General features: G+C 38.4%; 2 protein-coding genes and 1 long non-coding RNA gene across 4 annotated transcripts; 2 read left to right on the top strand and 1 right to left on the bottom strand.

Moving 5' to 3' along the window:
- Nucleotides 1-5,686: 5,686 nt before the first annotated feature.
- On the top strand, nt 5,687-8,280 carry LOC103433896 (L-type lectin-domain containing receptor kinase S.4-like). Its single transcript, XM_008372191.4, has one exon. The coding sequence runs from the start codon at nt 6,053-6,055 to the stop codon at nt 8,003-8,005; it is 1,953 nt and encodes a 650-aa protein (XP_008370413.3). The 5' UTR covers nt 5,687-6,052; the 3' UTR covers nt 8,006-8,280.
- A 6,766-nt stretch (nt 8,281-15,046) lies between these two features.
- On the bottom strand, nt 15,047-18,597 carry LOC103432283 (uncharacterized). 2 transcript variants are annotated; one of them, XM_029101429.2, is made up of 5 exons: nt 18,460-18,597; nt 16,456-18,278; nt 15,865-16,066; nt 15,566-15,762; nt 15,047-15,469 (listed from the first exon to the last, which is right to left on the bottom strand). In XM_029101429.2, the coding sequence occupies exons 2-5, from the start codon at nt 18,254-18,256 to the stop codon at nt 15,390-15,392; spliced, it is 2,280 nt and encodes a 759-aa protein (XP_028957262.1). In that variant the 5' UTR covers nt 18,257-18,278; nt 18,460-18,597; the 3' UTR covers nt 15,047-15,389. The 2 variants fall into 2 exon arrangements, with proteins under 2 accessions (XP_028957262.1, XP_028957256.1); XM_029101423.2 differs by having other exon boundaries at nt 16,456-18,512.
- A 436-nt stretch (nt 18,598-19,033) lies between these two features.
- Nucleotides 19,034-21,971, top strand: LOC103433921 (uncharacterized). Its single transcript, XR_011583061.1, has 5 exons — nt 19,034-19,373; nt 19,490-19,623; nt 19,732-19,793; nt 21,509-21,641; nt 21,770-21,971. It is a non-coding gene; the product is annotated as an uncharacterized lncRNA (long non-coding RNA).
- Nucleotides 21,972-22,828: the final 857 nt, after the last annotated feature.

Here is a 22,828-nt window from a genome sequence, read left to right as displayed (position 1 = left end):
GAGTGGAAGTCAGTGGGAATAGAGAGTAAAATATACTAAAATTTGTGAGTGGAAGGAAGTAAGGTGGTCCAAAACTTTTAATAAAAAACAATAAACATTGAGCACTGAAGAAAGAGAGACGGACACGGCATGAGGGAAGAAAGTGGGGAAAAAGAGAGTTAGGGAGTTGTGAGAAAGTTTAAAAATAGTGGAAGGTAACGATCGTGCCGCTGAAAGTCATGATGATGTTTGTAGAAAAAAATAGAGAAGGCCGGCTGATGGAAGTGGGGAAGGATCCTATTTTCTGATTTTAAAACTCCACAGAAACCTAACCAAAAACGGGTTCTCACGATTTTAGAATTTGTGGGTAGTAAATGATTTAACTTTTTAATGGAATAATAGGGATATTTATACAGAAGTGGCTAGTCCTATTTGAAGAATATTGACCGATTATATATGGTGTAATTGGACAATAATTGCAAGATAGTATGTGAAATAATATTTTACAATTAACATGATAATTAATTCCAAATTAAATAAGTAGTTTTATGAGTTACTTTTTGAATAAGGATTTGATGAGGATTGATGAAAGAGATTTGAATAAATATCATTTTGATCACCTTTGACTCTTTCTTGATTGAGCCGTTATTATCCGTTGTGTGCGTGTAGGAATCCCAGTATGCCTGGAGGGTAATTTTATCATTTTAACCCACAAGTCCACGTGTCACCTTTATAATTTTCTTGATTATTTTCAGCTCCACAATTATCTTTTAGCAGAGGTAGAAAAATGAACGATTCGGATCATTGATATCACATTCAGATATTTACAGTTAATTGAAAATAAGTCGATGTTATATAATTTCTAGAGACTTTATATACTTTCGAGCAATATTTTCACTAATAGTAAAACTCTAAACGTCATATCAATTATCCGAACCGCATCTTCATGCACCCTTTAAAAGATCATGTTTTCAAACAAAAAATCTAAAAAAATAAAATTTGGTGGGAATAATCGAGCATAAATGTGAACGACAATTAACGGTTAAATTTTGATATATAGTTTATGTTATTATAGTGGCAATTTCGAACTTGAGCCCTTCACAAAAGTTGTAAAACTTATCATTACGGGCGTTTATATATATTTTTTCAATATATATGTGATACTTGAAAGATAAATGTGATTTTATGTTTTGAAAATAATATTTATGTGATAATGTGGTATGTATATACTAATTTAATATTATGTTTTTCATTTGAGTATTGTTGGTTTCAAATATATTTTTTATAACGGATAACAGGTCAGTCATATTTCCCGTTAATATTAACGGGATGAGTTTGGGTTGAGTCTTATTACCTGTTTATTTTAACAGGTGTTACACGAAAACTACATAAACACAGAAAACACGACATGAATGCCAAATCTAACAACAAGCATGCTCGAAATTCCATATGGAATTGTTCCACCGCAACCAATTGACATCTGAGGCACTAGAGGGAGCGTTCCAAATGGATTTGTAGCAGCCTAGCAGGTACTAGTTGTACTATTTGTATTGCTGGTACTCGTTGTACAGTTGCAGGTAGGGGTGTGCACGGACCGGGCTAGGCACAATTTCGAAGGGACTGGACTGAACCCGGGCTTAAGAGAAACGGGCCAGGGCAGGCCGGGGACAACATTTTCTAATATAGGAACCGGACCTAACCCGACCTGGTTGAAACGGGACAGGTCCACAGTTCCTTTGTGTTTTTTTTCCTAGGATACAATTCAATCGGTTTGAATTTGATACAATCAAATGGGCATGTCAAAATCCATCACTAACTATCACAAACAACCAATTAATCACAAACAAAACCAGAAAAAATTCAATTGAGATTGCGATATCCACCCATGCCCACACCCCCTCCTTCGTATTCTTCTATAACTCAATAGCATCGCCCGAACCACCGCCACTCAATGTCGTCTTCGCCCATGCCCACCTCACCATTAGACCCAAACCCACCAAACCCAGTTCCAAATCGCCACCCACAATGAGATTCGACACTGCCCTACTCAGATCTACCTTTTCTTCTACCCAAATTAAATTTAATTCAACAGAACTTTCAAACTCAATCGATTCAAATTCAATTCAATAAAAGATTTGAAATTGGAACATAACATAAGTCAAGGTTCAAAAACCCAACAAAATCCCTAAATCTAGAAAACCCTAATTTAATTTTCAATCCTAAATCCTAAAATGTAATACCTTAAAACTAAAGAGGACTATGAGTATAGTCGTGCCCTACAAATATGGGTTAGACAGAGGAGACGTCGTTTCGAGTTGTTTGACTTCGTATGTCCCTTTGAGTTCGTTAGAGAGAGTGATTTCCAGAGAGTGAGTCAGGAGAGATCGAGGCCTATGATGATGGCAACGGACAAAGCGAGGAAGACATGAGTGAATCAGGAGAGATTGAGGTCTTACGATGATGGTGGTGGCGTACGGAGCTGGGACAGTAGGAGGCTGTGAGCGAGTTAGGAGGAGGTCTCGAGGTATGAGTGAAATGAAAAGAGTCAGGGATGAGAGATTGAGAAGACTAGGGATGAGGAAAAGAAACGAGCCGAGCTGAGGGCCCGTTCCCTCCTATTTTAAGACCTGCCCCACCCCGATAATTTCATATACCCGAACCGCCTCGTCCCGTTTTGTGTTTAGAAATTTTGGACTCGCCCCAAACCTGAATTACCCGCCCCTACCCGCGGTTCATGTACCCGTTTGCCCACCCCTAGCTGCAGGGCTTCAAGCAGCAGGAAATTGTCCATTGTTAATATTAAGAGGCTTATTTTGGCTATGCCCCCTAAAAAAAAATTTTTGATCTCATTTTGCCCTCTATAACTCAAAAATTACTATTTTACTCCTTAATTCAAAATTCTTTTCACTTTGAATTATGAACTATCTCTTCTCCCTGAAACTTATATGTCGCCTCCAAAAACATATGTGGCACCCAGCACCTAATAAGACAATGCCACAAGTCCAATAAATTTGATTATAAATCTCCATTATGCATTAACATTCAACAATTAGAGAATATTAAATTTGAAAGAAATTAAAGAGACGAAAAAAAATAAAAAATAAATTGATTAGCTTGTCACACTCATATCAAATCGACATAAGAAATTAATAGATCTAAGGCAATGTGGAGTGAATTTTGATTTTTATAGAGACGACTTTCAAGTTTCAGGGGGTAAATAGGATCAAAATCGAGTTCAAAAGGAAGTGAAGCGAACTTTGATTTTTAAGGAGTAAAGTGACAATTTTTTAGTTACAAAGAGTAAAGTGAGATTAAAAACAGGTTCCAGAAGACGTAGCTAAAAATAAGTCATATTAATATATATCAAATGGTCATAACGAGTTCATTTCTTAACCAAATTTTGCCCATAATATATCAAAATGAATCTAGGAAAGTGTAGAACAATATTATACCTATTTGAAAGCCCAATGGTTGCTAGAGATGGCTAGAAAATGGTCTGAAACGTAACTGGTCCGAGGGAAAACTGGGGAACTCGCCAAAAAAATGGAAAACTTTAGACGTCCATAACTTTGTCAATTCTTAACCAAAATCGACAATCTATATATGAAAAGTCATCTACTCAACGAGAGGAATCCAAATATGATGGTTAGAGACCTCAGCTTGGCTGGAATAGACGAGAAATTGGCCGGGAAAGTCGCGGCTTCAATGGAGGATGTAGGACTCGCAGTTGGACTCTAATTTTCAAAAACCCTAGGTTGGATTCATGTTTCTAGGGATGCTAGGAGTGTTTTGATGGTGTCTGTATTGCAGAGGGAAGAGGGAGACACGACGAGAGAGAGAGAGAGAGAGAGAGAGAGAGAGAGAACGAGAAGCTGAGAGAGAGAATGTCTAATTAATGAGTAAAATAAAATAAGGAGAATGATTAATCGATAGGCATGGTGGGTGAGAATGATTGATTTTTAAAGTTGGAAAGATTACTGTAGCAACACTATTCATTTTACAAATTTTCCTCAAATGAATAGTGAAAATACTATGCATGAATACTAACCCATCCGTTTTTCTTCATATGAATAGTAATTCATCTGATTTTTCTTCATATGAATAGTAATCCATCTGATTTTTCTTTGGATGAATAGTAACGAATTATTAAATTAAAAGCTGAATAACAACGTCCACGTCAAGTTCCACTTTGCCAACAAGGGGATAATCGTCATTTTATATACTTGGGAAGGAAATGACATAGAAAATTAGGGATGGGTCATCATGGTGAGAATCCTAGAGATCCGTAAATTGTGTCTGTTTATCGTACATCGTGCAGTTAGTTTTTGTCAGGTACTATTTGTGTTGATATTTAAAATAATTTCTGATCGCATGATGTATGATTCACGAATCTCCGGAATCCTCACAAAAAGGATCCAGATTCAATTTGACTCGAGTCAATTAATTGAACTCAGGGCGTATTTACCAAACGGGAATGGAATAGAAAGAAACGGAATCCCATTCCACTCGAAGCATTTCGGCGTTTACTAACATGTAGGGAATGAAAAAGTAAATGGGATCCACTTAAAATCCGGAATCGAATTCCTTAATCTTTCAGAATTCAATTACCTACATGGAGGTGGTAATTGAATTCCCGGAGGAAGCCTCCCTCTGGAATCAAACATTTCTACCCAAAAATACCCTTGCACCCACCAATAGCGCACCCTCTCCTTCGTTTCTCCTATGCCGACTCCTTACACCTTGACCACCACCACGACACCGCCCTTACACACTGCAAACCCGGGCGGAACGCCGGGCCGAGTCATGTTCTTATGGAACAAGTCCTAGAACGGCAGACCTTTCTTTATGCAAATGTTGCAAACCAATTTAGGGCTGCAAGTCAGAAATTGATTGCTTGGATTGGTGTGAATGGCAGACCCTTATTCCCCAGGGCGTTTGTCAACGAGGATTTGGTGAACATCCACGAACGGCATGGAAGAAGGATGAGAGAGAACGTGGTTGGCGTTGAGGATAATCTTGTGGATGAGGGGGAGTGAGTTGAGGCCGTGGAGGGTGAGAGAGAAGAGGATGGGGGAGGAGAGGAATGAGGAGAGACGGTAGTGGTGGTGGGTATTGGAGAGGATGGTGTGGGTGAGAGCGTTTTGGTCAAGCGAGAGCGGCTACTAAAAGAGACTAGGGAGAGGGGGAGAAAGAGAAGAGGAAATAAATTAGGGTGATTAAGAATCTTCTCAAATATGTAGACGCAAATAAAAAATATTCTTTCATATTAAATTTGTACTAAAAGTTTTACTTAAAAAAATTCTCTCTAAAAAATAAAAAAAAATGAAAGAGTAAAAGTTTTACCAAAAATAATTAGCAAATAAAATAGATTAGTTAAGCATGGGTACTTTAGTAATTATATTAGATTTTATTTCGATTCATATGAATTAGTAAACAATTTATATAGATCAATGTCATTTCTACTCCGATTTCAGACAATTTTGGTAAACAGTTTCAACATGAATCTAATTCTGATTCCAGCTCATTCCAATTATCGCTTATTCTAATTCCTCCTTAATTCAATTCCCCTAAATCTAATTATGGATTAGTAAACGCGCTCTCAAACCATTTTCTACTATGATTGATGAGGTGATTCTTTATCCCGCGAACCCAATTGACCCGCCCACATTTGCCTTTAAAAATGCGTCACGAACAAAACGAAAAACTGTTCTTTCTACTTATTGGATTGGGAAATGTGGAAATAATCAAGATCCAAAACTCTAAAAGTAAAAAAAGCATACAAAAAAATAAAAAGGAAAGGATAGAAAAATTCCCATCTGCATATGTAAATTTTACAATTACTAATTTACTGGGTACGGAGAGAACATTCCAGGAGCCCACATAAGTTGAAGGCACTTAAGTCTTTTGAAGTTTATTTTGTTTTTTTTTTTTGAGAGATTTTAAAGTTTATTTTAAAAATATATGATATTTTAAAAATTAAAGGTGAAATTTTAGTTATATTTGGTACTGAACTCCATTGCCATGTGCTTAATAGAGACCCAGCAAAGAGTCGACCTCTACGGCTCTACTTCCTATGGGATTCCAAAGACTCATACTTTGCTGGGTTTTCCTCCTCTTCCTCCCAAACCCAACAAAAACCCAGCTCGACCAAGAGCTCTACTTAAACGGCTTCAATGGCGTCTCCAACAGCAGCAACATGAGCTTAAACGGCGTCGCATCAATCGAGCCCAACGGCATGCTAAAGCTCACAAACGACACTCTCAGAGTCCTCGGCCACGCCTTCTACTCCGCCCCAGTCCGATTCAAAAGCTCTACCGACGGCAAAGCCTTTTCCTTCTCCACCTCCTTCGTATTCACCATCGTCCCGCAGTACCCAAAGCTCGGCGGCCACGGCCTTGCCTTCATAATCTCGCCGTCGAAATCGCTCCCGGGATCCCTCCCCAGCCAGTACCTCGGCATCCTCAACTCCACCGTCGTCGGCAACTTCTCCAACCACATCTTTGCCGTCGAATTCGACACAGTCAAGGACTTCGAATTCGGGGACATCAACGACAACCATGTCGGAATCGATATCAACACCCTGGCTTCCAACAAATCGACCCCAGCCGGGTTTTTCAGCGGTGGAAATTCGACGAAAGAGAACCTCAATCTCAAGAGTGGACTGCCGATCCAGGCCTGGGTCGATTACGATTCGGTGAAAAATCAAGTCACTGTCATGCTTTCACCCTATTCGATCAAACCCAGATCCCCGATTTTAACATTCGATGTCGATCTTTCTCCAATTTTGAAAGATTTTATGTACGTTGGGTTCTCTGCTTCGACCGGGTTGCTTGCCAGCTCCCACTACGTCTCCGGTTGGAGCTTTAAGATGAACGGAGAAGCCAAATCTCTGGATTTAGAAGCTCTGCCTAAACTTCCCCGCCGTAAAAAGAAGCATTCATCAGCGCTGATCGTTGGCGTTTCTCTTTCTGTTCTTGTTTTCTTTATCTTGGCCGCCGGATTGGGCTTCTACATTGTTCACAGGATCAAGAACGCCGAGGTGATCGAGCCGTGGGAGCTCGACATTGGGCCTCATAGATTCAGGTACAACGACCTGAAGCAGGCCACCAGAGGGTTCAGGGATAAAGAGGTGATCGGGTTTGGTGGATTTGGTAAGGTTTACAAAGGGACATTGCCGAATTCAGAAACCCAAGTGGCGGTTAAGCGAATTTCGAACGAGTCGAGGCAGGGTCTGCAGGAATTCGTGTCGGAAATCGCCACCATTGGCCGTCTCAGGCACAGGAATTTAGCGCAGTTGTTGGGGTGGTGTCGCCGGCGCGGAGATTTGCTGCTTGTGTATGATTTTATGCCTAATGGGAGCTTGGATAAATATTTATTTGAGAAGCCAAAAGCAATTTTGAGCTGGGAACAGAGGTTCAAGATAGCTCAAAATGTAGCTTCTGGCTTATTGTATTTGCACGAAGGTTGGGAGCAGACTGTGATTCATAGGGACATAAAAGCAGGAAACGTTCTTTTGGATTCTGAGATGAACGGACGGCTTGGAGATTTCGGTCTTGCTAAATTGTATGAGCATGGAGCAAACCCTACAACAACTAGGGTTGCTGGGACACTGGGTTACCTCGCTCCGGAGTTGACTCGGACCGGAAAACCGACTCCGAGCTCGGATGTGTTTGCTCTTGGTGCTCTCCTGCTGGAGCTGGTGTGTGGGAGGAGACCCATTGAACCAAAAGCCCTGCCGGAGGAGCTGATATTGGTTGATTGGGTTTGGGAGAAGTGGATGGCCGGCTTAATTCTTGAAGTTGTGGACCACAGATTGGGGGGTGAGTTTGATGATCTGGAGGCCGTTGTGGTGCTGAAGCTAGGGCTGATGTGTTCAAATAATTCCCCCAGGGCAAGGCCCACAATGAGGCAGGTGGTGAGGTACTTGGAGGGTGAGGCGGCGCTGCCTGACGCAGTGGCGTCTCCCGGGGCTTATGATGGGAAGAAGGGTGGCAGCGATGGCGGTGGAACGGGTGGTGAGTTTTGAGGATTATGTGCATTCCTATGAAGATACAGATACAGCAATATGATACGACATAACATGGTTATACAAAAAATCTCTAAAATGTAGGATGTGTTATGCGATAGTGTTTGGACCTGATTTTACACATCGGCCTAAGCAATCGAGGCCGTTGAGTAAGCATGGTTCTCAACCGTTGGATAAGAAAGTTTAGATATTATTGTTAAGAGATAATATTATGATTTTTAATCATAATAATTATTTTTTTTAATAAGTTATCTCGGTTTTTTATGCAAAATAAATGGGATGGAGGCAAGTAGAGTTGTCATGGGGACAGGTTGGTTTGTTTTGTTGGACATGCATGCATGGGATGTAAAGATAATGAAGTGATAGGGGATAAATCCAAACATGCCAAAACGTGTAATTTGCAAAAGAATTGTGCAATATGGAGATTCTATCCTAATGCATGGCTTTTTGGGATTGGTTTTGTGCACGTGGCATGCGACAATGGAGATGATGGTTTTGCATGGTGATGGCAATATGGGTTTAAAGGTTTCTCATGTTTTTTAATAAGAAGCCTAGGTGGGTTAGATCTCTAGTGAGATGTGATAAAGCCTAGGTAGGCTTTATTTATCTGAAGGATATGTGCGGCGTATTTGATACGGGATCAGGGTTTATCTGAAGGATATGCGCGGCATATTTGATACGGGATCAAGGTCAATTCCACAAAATAAAGTTGCAGTTGGACTCTACAAAATTATTTGGCCGCGTCACACAACATTTGCTCCTATAAATACAGAGGTAGTGGCAACGGAAGAGAGACCCCCTGCAAATCAATACAAAATTGCCCTGCGCAAATTCTCACAACTTGTGATTTTTCTTTTTCCTTTTTTCGCTGACACATCTTCCGTTGGCATCAACAGCACTGTGGAAGCAACCGGTGATATCTTAAGTCGGCATAGATAGCTCTGTCACCGTAGAATCAGTCGATCTCGCAGTACCTTCCGTTGACATCAACAGCACTGCGGTGAGAACGACCGATTACCTATCCAAGTCTCGGTCGAGAAGGATTTCTGAATCCTTATTGGTCGAGGTCATCTCATCAGCCTTCTCGGCGAAGTGAGGTGTTACGAGTTATTACATTCGACACATTGAGGGCCGAATTTGATATTGAGCTTCGTGAGAATAGTAACATTGTCTTCAGGTTCGAGAGCCCAAGAGGCCGAGACGTGTTCCTTTCTCGGCCGCAATCGCAAGACGCAGAAGTCAGTAGCGCGACCCAACGCAACATCAACAAATTTACTCCTCGGCCGAGCTCGGCCGACGAGTTGGCACGCCCCGCATTCACCGAAGGACGTAGTTAGCTTATTAATTACTCGGCCTGCGCGCCACGTAGGCTTTGTAGTTTCTAGGGTCAACAGATAGATACGGCAATAAAAACAATATAATGATATACAAAAATAAAAATATATAATTTGGAACATATTTTGAGAACACAAGAATTTGAATTCATTTGATAAATCTAATTCCCTTGATATATATCGAAGAAGTGTGAGAGTTTTATTCAAAGTTTCAATTAGAGGTTAGTTCTTCATATCCATTAGATTTCAAAATAAAGTTTCGTCTCTTATTAATTTATGTTCTTTTAATTTCTTATTTGAAAGTGTAAAAGTATCATAAAAGCATGATTTGTGTATCTCAAATGTTGAATATGTGTATCCATCATGTCAAACTTAACCATAATACGTACCAGATGAGTATCTGACAATATTGTATGCAGGATACGTGATCAAAGTGAAGTATCCATGCATCATAAGTGCATTCTTATCCCACTATTCTAAAGCCTAACCGTCTAGACGCTAGGCCACTACCCACCGTTCGACTAGCACCTAACGTCTAGCGTCTTTTAGAACCTTGCTTACCCCACATCATCATGTTTTGAGAAAGGCAAGTGCTTGGTCTTGTGATGATGCGGATGTTGATTTTGAAGGCGGTTCTATCTCATCTCCCTCGGTATCTGGTAGTCGTAAAGGTGGTGTGGGTTCGGTACGGTTACCGTACCAAAACTCTTGTACCAATTACCGTACCAAACTTTCGGTTTGGTAAAATCTATTACCATTACCATACCAAATTTTTGGTATACCGAAGTTCGGTATTGCCAAAAGTTCGGTTGGCATGGTATGGCAATGGTAATTGCCATTTTGTTTTGGGACAAAATCTGTTTTTGTTTTTTTAACCTAATTCAAGGGCAAAACTTTTTTTTTTGTACCTTTATCTCATACATTATAGATTAAATTCATCTATTATTCATTAGTTACAATTCACACACATAATAATTCAAATGATGCATCAAAATTCATCATGAAAATTAAGCTTACAATCCAAATAGAAGTTACGAACCAAAACAAATAGAAGTTAACAATCCAAATAGAAATCAAAGTTTCAAACCAAATGAAAATTGGAAGTAAACTTCAAAAAGGAGAATTCATTGATCAGTTATTCAAGCTTGAGATGTCAAAGCTTTTGGAGGAGGCATTAAACTTGTAGAAGATTGAGTTTGTGTCAAGCATACATTACAAACAAAGAAAACATATTAATTAGTAGCAAGAAGAATTAAAGTTGAAAACCATTTAATAACAAATTTACTAAAAAAATTAAAGCATATCTTTCTTGTTTTCTCTTCTTCCATTTCCTTGTAAAATTGAAGCATATTTTCCGTTGGTTCCTTGTAGAAGTTTACTTCATCTGCCCTAAGCCAACCACTAGTACGCACTATTGCCTTCATTATTTTAGAAGTCAAGGATACCCTAAAAAGGTCCACAACCCTCCTCCCTAGGCTAAATGCATTTTCACTAGCAACAGTAGAAGTGGGGGTTACAAAGATATTTTGGCTATTTGTGAAAGAATTAGGAACTCTTTTGTGTTTGATTTCCACAATTTTAAGAGATCAAAGTCACCAACAACAATGCTAATATAAGTAGGGTTTTATTTTCAAATTATTGGAATATTATAAATATGTGTTATATAGTTATCTATTATATAATTTATCAATTATAAATTATATTGTATTTTCGGTATGGTACGGTAATACCGTGATAATGGTATCCATTACCAATACCGTACCATGAAATTTCGGTACGGTACAATACCGTACCATTACCGATTGGTACAAAAAATTTGGCACAAAATCGGTATGGCACGGTTGGCAATTTGGTTGGCATGGCAATTTGGCAAAAAAATCCACCCCTATGGTAGTGTGGTAGTTGCAGGTACCCAAGCTAGTGAGGATTCCAGCGCGTAATGGGGGATTTATTGGTCCTGTCTCTATCTCTTACATCAAGTTAGAGATACATGCAAAGTGGAAAATTTCCGGCTACACCCAAGTTCTTCAGATAAAGAGTGACAATCCACTCTCTTTTCCTTTTGTATTTTGCCTGTTTGTTTTTCTTTTGTATGATTATAGTTATGCTAGTATTTCTGTGTTTATTTAAACTTGATTTTTGTGACACACCTTGTTGATTATATTTTATGCGACGTCGATGACTTGGTTATCTATTCAATTCTCGTTCGACGTTGTGTTAGATTGTCACTTCCCTCAATTTCAGCGATATATTAAAGTATATAAATAAATAAAATAGAACTGTTGACCCTAAAAACTACCAAGCCTACGTGGCGCGCAGGCCAAGTAACTAATGAGCTAAATACGTCATTCGATTGTGTGCGGGGCGTGCCAACTCGACGGCCGAGGAATAAAATACGTTGATGTTGCGTCGGATGCGCTGCTGACTTCTTGATCTTGCGACTGCGGCCGAGAAGGGAACACTTTTCGGCCTTCGGGTTCTAGAGCCTGAAGACAAGGTTGCTAGTTTTGTGAAGTTCAATATCAAATTCGACTTTCAGGGTGCCGAATGTAGTAACCTGGTAACACCTCACTTCTCCGAGAAGGCTAATGAGATGATCTCTGCCAATAAGGATTCGAAAATCCTTCTCAACTGAGACTTGGTTAAATAACCAGTCGACCTCGTCACAGTGCTGTTTATCCAAACTAAAGATGCTTCGCGGTCGACTGATTATACGACAACAGTGCTGTTTATCCAAACTGAAGTTGTTTGCCAATTACCTTCACAGTACTGTTTATCCAAACTGAAGATGTGTTGGCGGAAAAAGAAAATAAAAATCTCAAGGTTGTTAAGAGGTTTCGTGTAGAGCGAGGGTTTACGCAGGGCAATTTGTGTGTTGAATTGGAGGGGGCTTTGATTTGTGAGAAAGCTTTGTATTTATAGCCGAGTCTCCTTGATCGCCAATCCAAATAGAAGCCTTTTCCGAATATATCCCAACAAACAATATCAAAATAACTGATATTATCTTTGACATATTTCGACAAAAATCCCGCTAGTCTCCCTGCGCCCAGAAACTTTCACAAGAGGACTTTGAAATTTCAAAGTACCCTTATCATTTCAAACCCATCTGACAACATCCATCACCATGCAAAACAAAAAGCCTAGCCTACCTAGGTTTCCAATGTCTTCGTTATCCAGGACCTTATTTTTCTTTAGGGGATGTCAAATCCCACTTGATGATCTCCTATCAATCTACATGTCCACTGCCAGCAAACCTAAGTTAATTCGAACTTTGCTTGTTGCTTTCACCGGAGATAATGAGAATCCTATTTATCCCGTTGTATAAGAAAAAAAAAATCATTATTAAAAGATAATTATGATGATAAAAATCATAATATTATCTTTCAATAATAAAAAAAAATATTTTTCACTCTTCGATCCAACGGTTGGGAGCTATGCCTACTTAACGGCCTTGATTGCACGAACCGATGATGTAATTTTAGGTCCAAACAAGAACATAAAAGAATATGAGTAGAGCTTGCACACTTAATTTCATGAAAAAATAGAACATATAAAACCAGTCTAATACTAATTAAATATTTACCCAAGATAAAAGTATACAAATTCATCTTTTTATTTCTGAATACTTTTACATTTCATCATCTGTTAAAACCAGGTGACCGGACGGGAACATTTCAATCTTTCTAACAAGATTTAAATTGCTACAAACCATCTGCTGCTTCTTGTAATTAATAAGGAAAGGGATCCTTGGACCATCATTTTTTGGATTATAGTTTCTTGCAAGTAACCTGAAGACCCGCCTTGTTGTCAGGTGTCGAGAGTTCATCAAATGTGATACTCAAACAGGCGCAGCAAATGTGATAAGAAGGAAGTAATCGGCGTAGTTGGCGGAGGTTCTGAGTGAGTTTTAAGACGGAGAAGGGTTTGAAGTTACAGAGAAAGAGAGGGGCTCGTTCATTGTTGTTGCACCGATGTCACAATTGGGACAAGGCAATAGGCATTTATACGAGTGGGGAGGCGCGTCGCGTTATGAGTGAAAAGTAAACTGGTTTCTTTCTCATCGTAGGCCACCGAAATTGACTGAGTGGGTTATTGTAGCGTAAAGTAGGATTGTAATGTGAATAATGAAGGGCGGTAAAGTTCTATTTTTTTTTAATTAAAATCTTTGCAATGATATTTTAATTTATAGTCCTTCAACTTTAACTTAACTTAATTGAAGCAATGATCCATTAACTAAAAATTCATGACTATTAGTTCCTTTCATGGTCTAAAATATCCATAATATCCCGATATTTCCATCAAAATTTCCGTGTTTTTGGAATACTGATATTTCTTTGGACTACCGATAGATATCATCGATATTTTAGACATTGCTAAGTCACTCATGTATCTTACCATGCAATGTATAAAGTGTAAAATATTGTACTAATTCATTATATATAAATGATTATGGTGTGTTTAAATTTCTTTCATTAATTACTACATATTTTCTACACTCACAATGTTTGCCAGCTCGCTATATAATCAACTTAAATCAGTTATATCTATCATGCAATGCATTTCCTTCTAATTTTTTGTGATAAACTAATAGATAATTGACTAAATAAACATCCTGCAAAGTTTCAATAAAAATTTCCAAGTTTTTCTTACAATTTCCGTGATTTTTATTCAATTTTTATCAATATCGATAATATCCCCATATTTCCATCGAAATTTTCGTGTTTTTGGACTACCGATGTTTCCGATATCATCGATATTTTATACCTTGGTTCCTTTAACTTCTCAAAGCGTTCAGTTATGTTCTTTTTCGTCAACTCCGTCGGAACTTCCATCAAAATGAGTAATGTTGGAAGAATCATTTCTCCAATTGGGTTAAGTTGAGGTACCATTTTGTACAGTATTTTTATTTAGTTTCTCATTTTGCCCCTTGATTCAGTCTCGCGTGCTTGGCAAGTGACTCATATTGACAGAATTTTTAACAGAGTTGACGAAAATGATCATAGCTGCACATTTTGATGAGTTAAGAACTAATGGTCATGAATTTTTAGTTGAAGGATTATTGCTCCAATTTGATTAAAGTTAATGGACCATCGCTAAAATTTTATCTATAATTCAAACAAGATTTATTATCATTTTCTCTAAATACCATAAGGCAGCTGCAATATTCAATATTTTCAAGTTCAAAAAGACGTCGTTTTTTTTTTTTAATTCTATAATGCATTGGTGTATCAAACGCTGAACATATCTAAATAATTTTGACAATATCATGATGTTGGACAGCCATTCTGATTAGGATTTATTTATCCTATTAGCAAAACAATTAGATTCATCCTATTAGCAAAACAATTAGATTCATGAACATAAAAACTTAAACTGTTGCAGTATTTATTATGCCATATGTGTCCCCAGGTGTATACGCCTCTCGCTGCCTCTCTTCTCATGTGAAAGGGGTACCCGCACATATAAAACCAGCTTAAGTATTAGAATTTGTCATCGAACTAAAAATCCCCATCGACATGTGACATGCACATGAGCTTCAAAGTTGAAATAAGCCATCGAACTCTTTCTGTTAAAGCCGCGATCCGTCCCTTGCCGCAAGGGATTCCAAAGGGACGAGAGGAGAGAGAGAATCCAAGTCGTTGTTACATTCAAGAACTCTAATTAACGAATTTTAAACTCGAGGACGAATTCTAAACTAATTTCCAAGTTCAGGAACCAAGTCTATATTTTACTCTAATCTTTTTATTTACCCAAGATTAGAGTGAACAATTTCATCACTCTATTTCCTAATACTTTTACATTTCATCTGTGATAACAAGTCACTGGATGAGGACTAAAAAGGAAAATTATATCTTTCTAACAACATTTTAATTGCTACAAACTATCTGCTTCTAATTATCACCTACAATGCAATGCACTGCTCTCCAAATTGAAAACTACCTTTGTGGACATCTACTTCCCTACATCTTCCTCTGCTCGGTTGCAAAGAACAAGGCGATGATTCGTAACCACAGGTCCTTGATGTCGATAACTGACTCGTGGATAAGGCTCTAACGATTTTCTACGCTGTCTTCAACATTTTCCTCTTCACCGTCTTTTGCTCTACTGAAGATCTCATAATCGTCAAACCCTGCATATATCGACCAAGGTTAATCAGTGTACAATGCGATTAAGAACAAAGCTCAATTTGGTTTTAGCATGTATCCACATCCGAGTATAAAATTACCAGAGCCCAAGTCATCGGCATCATCATTTGATGGCCCTAGAAGCATTGTGCTTACAGAGTTTGAATCGAGTTCCATCCAGTCGGAACTCCCATTGTCATCTAAGCACATGTCCTTCCCGGTAACCCAGTCTTCGGTCATGCTAATGTTTTCAAATGATATGGGATCCATAACATCTTGTCCGATGTTCTTACCAACCCTGCGCAAAAACAAAAATTATTATTAGCAAAGGGAAAGGAATTTCTCCCCATTATATTTAAACAGCCATTCCTAATTCCATACAGTATTGCTTTATGCTTACATTTGTTTCAGTCGCAAGTTATAACGAACAAAGACGAGGTCACTGATACGTTGACGCTCAAGGCAGTTCCTTGTGTTGTGTGCTTTCCCAAAAGGATTCTCATTTCGCCTGCAGCCAATCGAACTGCAAGTTTGACTGAGAATTCGGATTGCCAAGCGTGTCAAATTTGGGCAACCTCCTCCATATGTTGACCACCATTCAGCTAAGAGAAGTACATTGTGGATAAAATTAGCTAAGTGTGAGAAAGAGGTTCAAATACAAAAAACAGAATACAACGATAAAAAGTTCAGTTTCTGTTCCTAGAAAGGTAATTTCGGTGTCATAGTTACATCAAATACACCCAAAAGATCAAAGGGCCTCCATCTTTACAGGGATTAAACAAAATCAAAGGCTTGATTTGATCTAATACATAAAAATGCTTATAAATTACTAAATACCAATTGAATTGGAACAACAATATTTATCTGACTTAGCATGCACGAATGCATATCGAATGGCTTATTCGGATGTGCTAGTACTTATGGCATTGCTAGCTAAGTCATGACACCGAAGTTAGAAATAACAAAACAATCAAAAAGATTAGTCCCTCACCAGGAAGCAGAGTGTCTCTAGCCCTAATTGCCATCTTCCTTCGAAAATCTCCAGCAGCACTCTTGTACAAATTTAGCTCTTTGATGATTTGATCTTGGACATTTGTATCAGGAACCAATCGCTCGATGCAATCAAAAGTACCCGAGACAATATCACTATGTATATCTCCTTTGATACTGTAAAATATTTTGGGGTTAAGGTAGAAGCCTGCAGAATAAAGAGGAGAATGCCACAGCTGTTCCCATCGTTGATCTATGATATTCCAGTATACCATGTACTCCTCCCTCTTAATGAGTTCTTTCTTAATTGTTTCTTTTGCCCAATACATTCCAGCATACACGTATCCCATTGCAGGCCTCTTCTCACTACCAACCATTCTCAAAACTCGCAAGAGAGGATCTGTCAGATGAACAATCAAGATGCATGAGGACCAAAATGACTGATTATTAACAAGGTCCAACATCTCCAGTCCCCCCGGTTCCTTTGAATATAGGGAGTCCATCCACTCCTGCGAAGTAACCATGACCTGTACGCAGTGTTTTAGATCAACCAGTCGTTTTAATGTTGTAAAGTTTGTAGCGAAGCGAGTGGCGCCTGGTTCTACTATATCATTGCCAAAAGTAGACCTTCTGACCATATTCAACACTGCACTATGATTGTACACAAACTTTGTAATGGATCTTGCTTGTTCAATGACCGTATTTATCCACTCAATATTACCAAAATCTTCGAGTATTAAATCTAAGCACCGAGCTGCACATGGAGTCCAATATAGCGCAGGGAAAGTATCAGTCAACCTCCTCCCCGCAACCATATATTGCTCTTCACTACTAGTAATCACTTGCAGCACATCTTTTACTCCAACTTCCTCTACCACTCTCCTAAGCAGTTCGTAAAGCGCATCCGGGGAATTTATAATGTCTGATGCATCAACAGATTCCCAAAAAACTGTTCCTTCAGGACAGTACACCAAAAAACTTAGCAAAACGTTACCTGACTCTGTGTTCCACTGATCGACCAAGACTGAACAACCCGTTCTTCCCCACGTTTCCCTATGTTTATCAATACTGTTCCTCACTTCTTCAACTGAATTCTTCAATATCCAACTACGAATATCATGGTACGTAGGAGGCACAACCCTTGAACCACCTGAAGCAATTGCATCAATCATCGGTTGGAAATACGCAGAGTTCACTGCATCTGGAGGCGCCCCAATATCATACAAAAACCTTCCAATTGCCTCGTGAACAAAATTGTTCACCTTTGGAGAACCTAAAGCAGCACTATTACTAACAACAAGAGCACTATGTCCTGCAAAAGAACTTTTGCCTCTCCCCCTTTTCCTTCTCCCCAAACTCCTCCCACTTGTCATTCCTTCTTGGTTCCCCAACAACCCCGAATTGTGCTCAAGCGCCTCGGGAACTCCAATCAACTGACCCCCATTACTCACATCACTCTGATCAGCAATCGGCTCTGCCTCACCATGAGGTGAGGGATTAATGTTAGTAATCTCCTCATCAAGCTTCTGCCTATTCCTCTTCTTCAGCACTACCCCATCTAGACTCTGCTGCATTTGAGCCCGAACATCCGGCGGAACTCTCAGACAAGTCGACGCATTACCCTTCTGACCGGCAAGGTGTTCCTTAATCCTATGAATCCCACCACCCTTAAACAATTTGTTACAATATATGCACTTCAGCTGAACCCTCTCCCCAATCTTAAACATTTGACAGTGTTTCCATGCCGGGTCGTGCTTTTGTGACGTTATCGGCACGGGCTCCATTACCAGACCAGAAGCCATGGACAAAACCTCAGAGAATTAACTAGTTTATGCAAAAAGGCCAAACCCCATTACAACAAAGACATGGACTCTCTTCTTTAATTCGAATTAAACCAAGTAATTAACAGAAACCCAGCAAACCCAGCATCCAAATGGTTCAAATAATACACTAAATTTAATTAATTGAATTAAAATTAAGAGTGAGAGAGACAGAGAGAGCTTACATGTTTCTGGTTTGAATGCTTTCTGATAAACAGAGAGGAAGGGAAACAGAACCGAGTTAGGGCGGTTAGAAGGAGATTATAAAACCGTGGGCGACGCGACCGGATGGACCGGTTAGGGTTGGGCTCAACCGGTTATTTTGTCCATTATTTAGTTTTTGGTTTTTTTTTAACCGAGTGGCCCGCTCAGGGTTAGTTGAAGCGGTTTTAGATAACGAGAAACCGAACCTTCCGGTTGTCTGGCTGACGAGCCGTGATTCTACTTGAAACTCGAGTCGGCCGCTGCCCGGAAAATGAGTGAACCGGCGATTCGTGGTAGTTAAACTAACAGAATTAAGGCATGTTTATCTTTAATCTTTAATATTAGAATGGCAGAACGAGAGTTTAGTGTCTCAAGACTTCACCAAAAAAATATTGGACTATAAAGCCCCTCAAAAAAAAAAATTAAAATTACTGTGAAAAATGGATTCATAATCCACAAAGGTATTTTTGTCAGCAAGTAATCAGAATACAACCTAATAAATAAGAGAATTACAAACTTAAAAAATTACAGGGAAACCAACCCCACCCACGTCTGTCTTCCACAACCCCATTTTCTGATCAAACTTCTTCCTCACATGATCGAACAAATGTGATATGACACGCGGTGCAGACGTGTAAACGGAGGAGGAAAAAACCCGAACGTCTAAGGAAACAGTTTCGCAGAAAGGGAAATCCAAACAGTATATATTGATTGCTTAACCGGAAGGGGAGAAATAAAAATGGGGTTTTCTAAATTTTGTTTGGAGTTTAATAGAAAGTACTCTTTTTTATTAGTCTATATATCATAGTGCTGAGAAACTTTTCTGCAAAACTTTTGTCTCTTGCGCGCAGGTTAAGGCTCGATCACCTTGACTGCAGCTTTCATGGCCATACAGGTAGGTGTGCTTTTTGCTCCAAAACTTGATCTTTTGTTTAAATTTACAAACTTTGATCGGTTTTTGGTAAAGGGTTTTAGTAAAGAAAGAGTTTTTATTTGGTTTGTGTGATGTAGATCTTGGAGTTCGTCTGAAATAGGGAAAAATATGCGGCGGAATAAGGATTGGGACTACAAAGTAGAAGAAAATGAAAAATTTCTTGCGCTCTGTGATTGTTTGCTTTATGCTGAGTGCATGCGATTCACATAGGGTAAGAAAATTTGGTAATTTAATTTTTTTTTAAATATTTTGGTAATCAATATTTTTCATTAATTTCAACCGTTTCACATTGTGTGTGGATTATCATCCCCTTCTGAAGTCAACAAGCACAAGGGCATAATTGGAAATTTGTACAGTTAGCCTACATTTCATATTCAGAAGGTCAGTTGGTGAGTTTCGTACTGAGTTTGGACTTTAATCCTAATGCTTTTTTTTCATTTCATTAAACAAACAAAAATCAATGTGGTTGATATTGCAGTGCACTCATATATGTCTTATAAAATCTAATTAGCTTTTCTTCCTCAAGGTAACAACCTTCTATTGACATTTTTGATATATGATGTATGGGTTTAAGGTACAGTCAAATTGGTTGAATACACTTTGGCAACCTTAAATCAAATTACTTAATTGCATCATTATTGGTGGTATGAGCCTAGGAGGTATATGTGCATTTACTATTGTTTGGACCTGATTTTACACTATCGGTTTGTGCGATCAAAGCCGTTGATTAACATAAATCTCAAACGTTGGATGACGGAATGGTTAAGATAATTATTATTGAAGAATATATTGTGACTTTAATCATGATATTATCTTTTAATGGTGAAATATCTTAATATTTTCTTGTACAAGATGAGATGTGAATTATATCTCCAACTTGAAAGCGAGCAATACAATTCAATTTAATTTGGGATTCAGACGTGCGGAGGATTAGAGCATCAGAGTATTTTATTAAGAGTCCTAATACGTTACTGCAGTGTTGGCAAATGGATATAGATTGGCATATATATTAGTGCAAGATGAGGATGCCAGATTGGAGTAATCAAAATAAGGTGATGTGATGGTAACAGGATGGTTTTGCAGATAATGCAAAACTACCAACCATGATATTTTGTTTTTTATGTATGCATGGGATGTAAGGATAATGAAAATAATGGTCTTGGATAATGATGACGAGTCTAGCTAGGCTAGGCTATGATGATAAGAAGACTTTTATTTTGATAGGCTTTTATGAGGTTTGGAAAATCACGAACATCTATCTGAAAGATATGCCTTAGTCTCTGACGTTGATTAATTTCGGTTCCGAGAAATATAGTTGCAGTTGGACTACAAAATTATCTAGTCGTGCCAAGCAAGTACACCAACCTTATAAATACAGACGCAGTGGCAGCGGGAAAAGCCCCTCAAATTCAACACACAAACTGCCCTGCATAAATTCTCGCTCTACGTGAAACCTCTTAACAACCTTAAGATTTTTAATTTCTTTTTCGCCGACACATCTTCAGTTTGGATAAATAGCACTGTGAAGGCAACCGGCGAACATCTTCAGTTTGGATAAACAGCATTGTTGCCGTAGAATCAGCCGACCACGAAGCACCTTCAGATAAACAGCACTGCGTCGAGGCCGACTGGTTATCTATCCAAGTCTCGATCGAGAAAGATTTTTGAATTCTTATTGGCAGAGGTCATCTCATTAACCTTCTCGACGAAGTGAGGTGTTACAAGTGACTACATTCGGCACATTGAAAGTCGAATTTGATATTGAACTTCGTAGAACTAGCAGCCTTGTCTTCAGGCTCTAGAACCCAAAGGCCTAGACGTATTCCTTCCTCAGCCGCAGTCGCAAGATCAAGAAGTTAGCAACACGCTCAACGCAACATCAACTCATTTTACTCACCAGCCGAGCTCGACCATCGAGTTGGCACGCCCCACACATAACCGAATGACGTAGTTAGCTCATTAGTTACTCGGTCTGCGTGCCACGTAGGCTTGGTAGTTTTTAGGGTCAACAACTATATACAGATCAAAGCATGCATTTTCAATTGAATCAGGAGATCAAAGCATGCATTTTTACCCATTTTCTTTGTTCTTTGCAGATTTGTAAATAAGGATTAGGACTACAAAGTGGAAGCTCTGAAAAATTTCTTTGTTGAAAAGGATTACAGGTTATTAAAGTTTCTGAAGGTGTCATTCGCTCTGAAATTCGAGCTGCCTCGCCGGTTCAAGCGGGTATTGATGTCTTCATGTTTCATGACTATTGTGTGTTGTTAAAAGATAGAGGGCATTTAGAGAGCTAGGGAAAATCCCCAAATCCAATATTGATTTTGCACTCCTTTCGTTTTCTTTATTCTTTGCAGATTTGTCAATAAGGATTGGGACTACAAAGTGGAAGTTCTGAAAAATTTCTTGATCGAAAAGGATGACAGATTAGTGAAGGTGTACTCCATTATGAAATTTCTATTCAATGCCCTGCTTAATTATTAATGAATTCGTGTGTAAAATTCATATGATGTATGATTATTTGTGTACTAATTATTAAAAGAGTATTGTCTTTCTCAATTTTATTACTTTTTTTTTTTACATATTCTAGATAAAATACTTTAAATTCGCCTGTATTATTAGAGATGATAATCGCCTTTATTTTATGTTTCTATACATTGAACCAATCCTCGCATATAAATACATCTAAAATGTGTAAGTTGCGCGTAGTGCACCGTGATTAAAAAAATGTCTTTCGCAAGCGCATGAGCGCGTGCAGAAATGCTAGTTTACGTTAAGAGTTTCGGAATTATTTTGATATGAACTGCTTTGCATTTATTAAAACACGGGTATTGAAATTATTTCAGTTAATAACTTCCTAAGTATTTAGGAACACGTATGAAATAAAAAAAAAATAGTGGATTCCACATTATTATTAATAATCTCATTCTTCAAATTAATTTGTTGATCTCTTATCAATTCTCTTATTTCGCTTTTCAATTCATGATTTTCACATTTTAAGAAAGTAAAATGCCGAAGCTCGTCTAGTTACAAGGTCTTATCTGTTTCATACCATGTACTTGCCACATGTGACAAAAAAGAAAATGATTTTTCACTCACGTTTTTTATTATGTAATCTTTTATTTTTTTTGCAATTTTAGAATTAAATAGATCAAAGAATTAATGAATAAAAACAAAGAAAGCAGAAAGCAAAACTTTTGACTGTAAAAAGTCACTATCGAAAATGAATGCACTCGTTTCATTTAATTTTTTCTCAAAAACCTTCCTGGGACATATTCATATACATTTTCCCAAAAATCATCTCAACCAAACCCTAGAGTAATCTATACTGGTTTCAAGTGTGCTTTCTTGTGCTGTCAAATTCTCTTCACCTTTTTCACTTAAGCAATCATCTTTTTCTATAGACAAGCTTCATG

Source organism: Malus domestica, chromosome 01 (assembly GCF_042453785.1).
Source record: "Malus domestica chromosome 01, GDT2T_hap1".
Lineage (NCBI taxonomy): Eukaryota > Viridiplantae > Streptophyta > Magnoliopsida > Rosales > Rosaceae > Malus > Malus domestica.
Note: the sequence above shows the minus strand (reverse complement) of the source record. Positions and strands in the feature narration are given on the sequence as shown.

Coding starts and splice junctions, on each gene's coding strand:
- LOC103433896 (XM_008372191.4), top strand. CDS start 6,053: ATGGGATTCCAAAGACTCATACTTTGCTGGGTTTTCCTCCTCTTCCTC.
- LOC103432283 (XM_029101429.2), bottom strand. CDS start 18,256: ATGGCTTCTGGTCTGGTAATGGAGCCCGTGCCGATAACGTCACAAAAG. Junction 16,067..16,455: donor TAGAGACACTCTGCTTCCTG/GTGAGGGACTAA, acceptor TACTTCTCTTAG/CTGAATGGTGGTCAACATAT. Junction 15,763..15,864: donor AACTTGCGACTGAAACAAAT/GTAAGCATAAAG, acceptor GTTTTTGCGCAG/GGTTGGTAAGAACATCGGAC.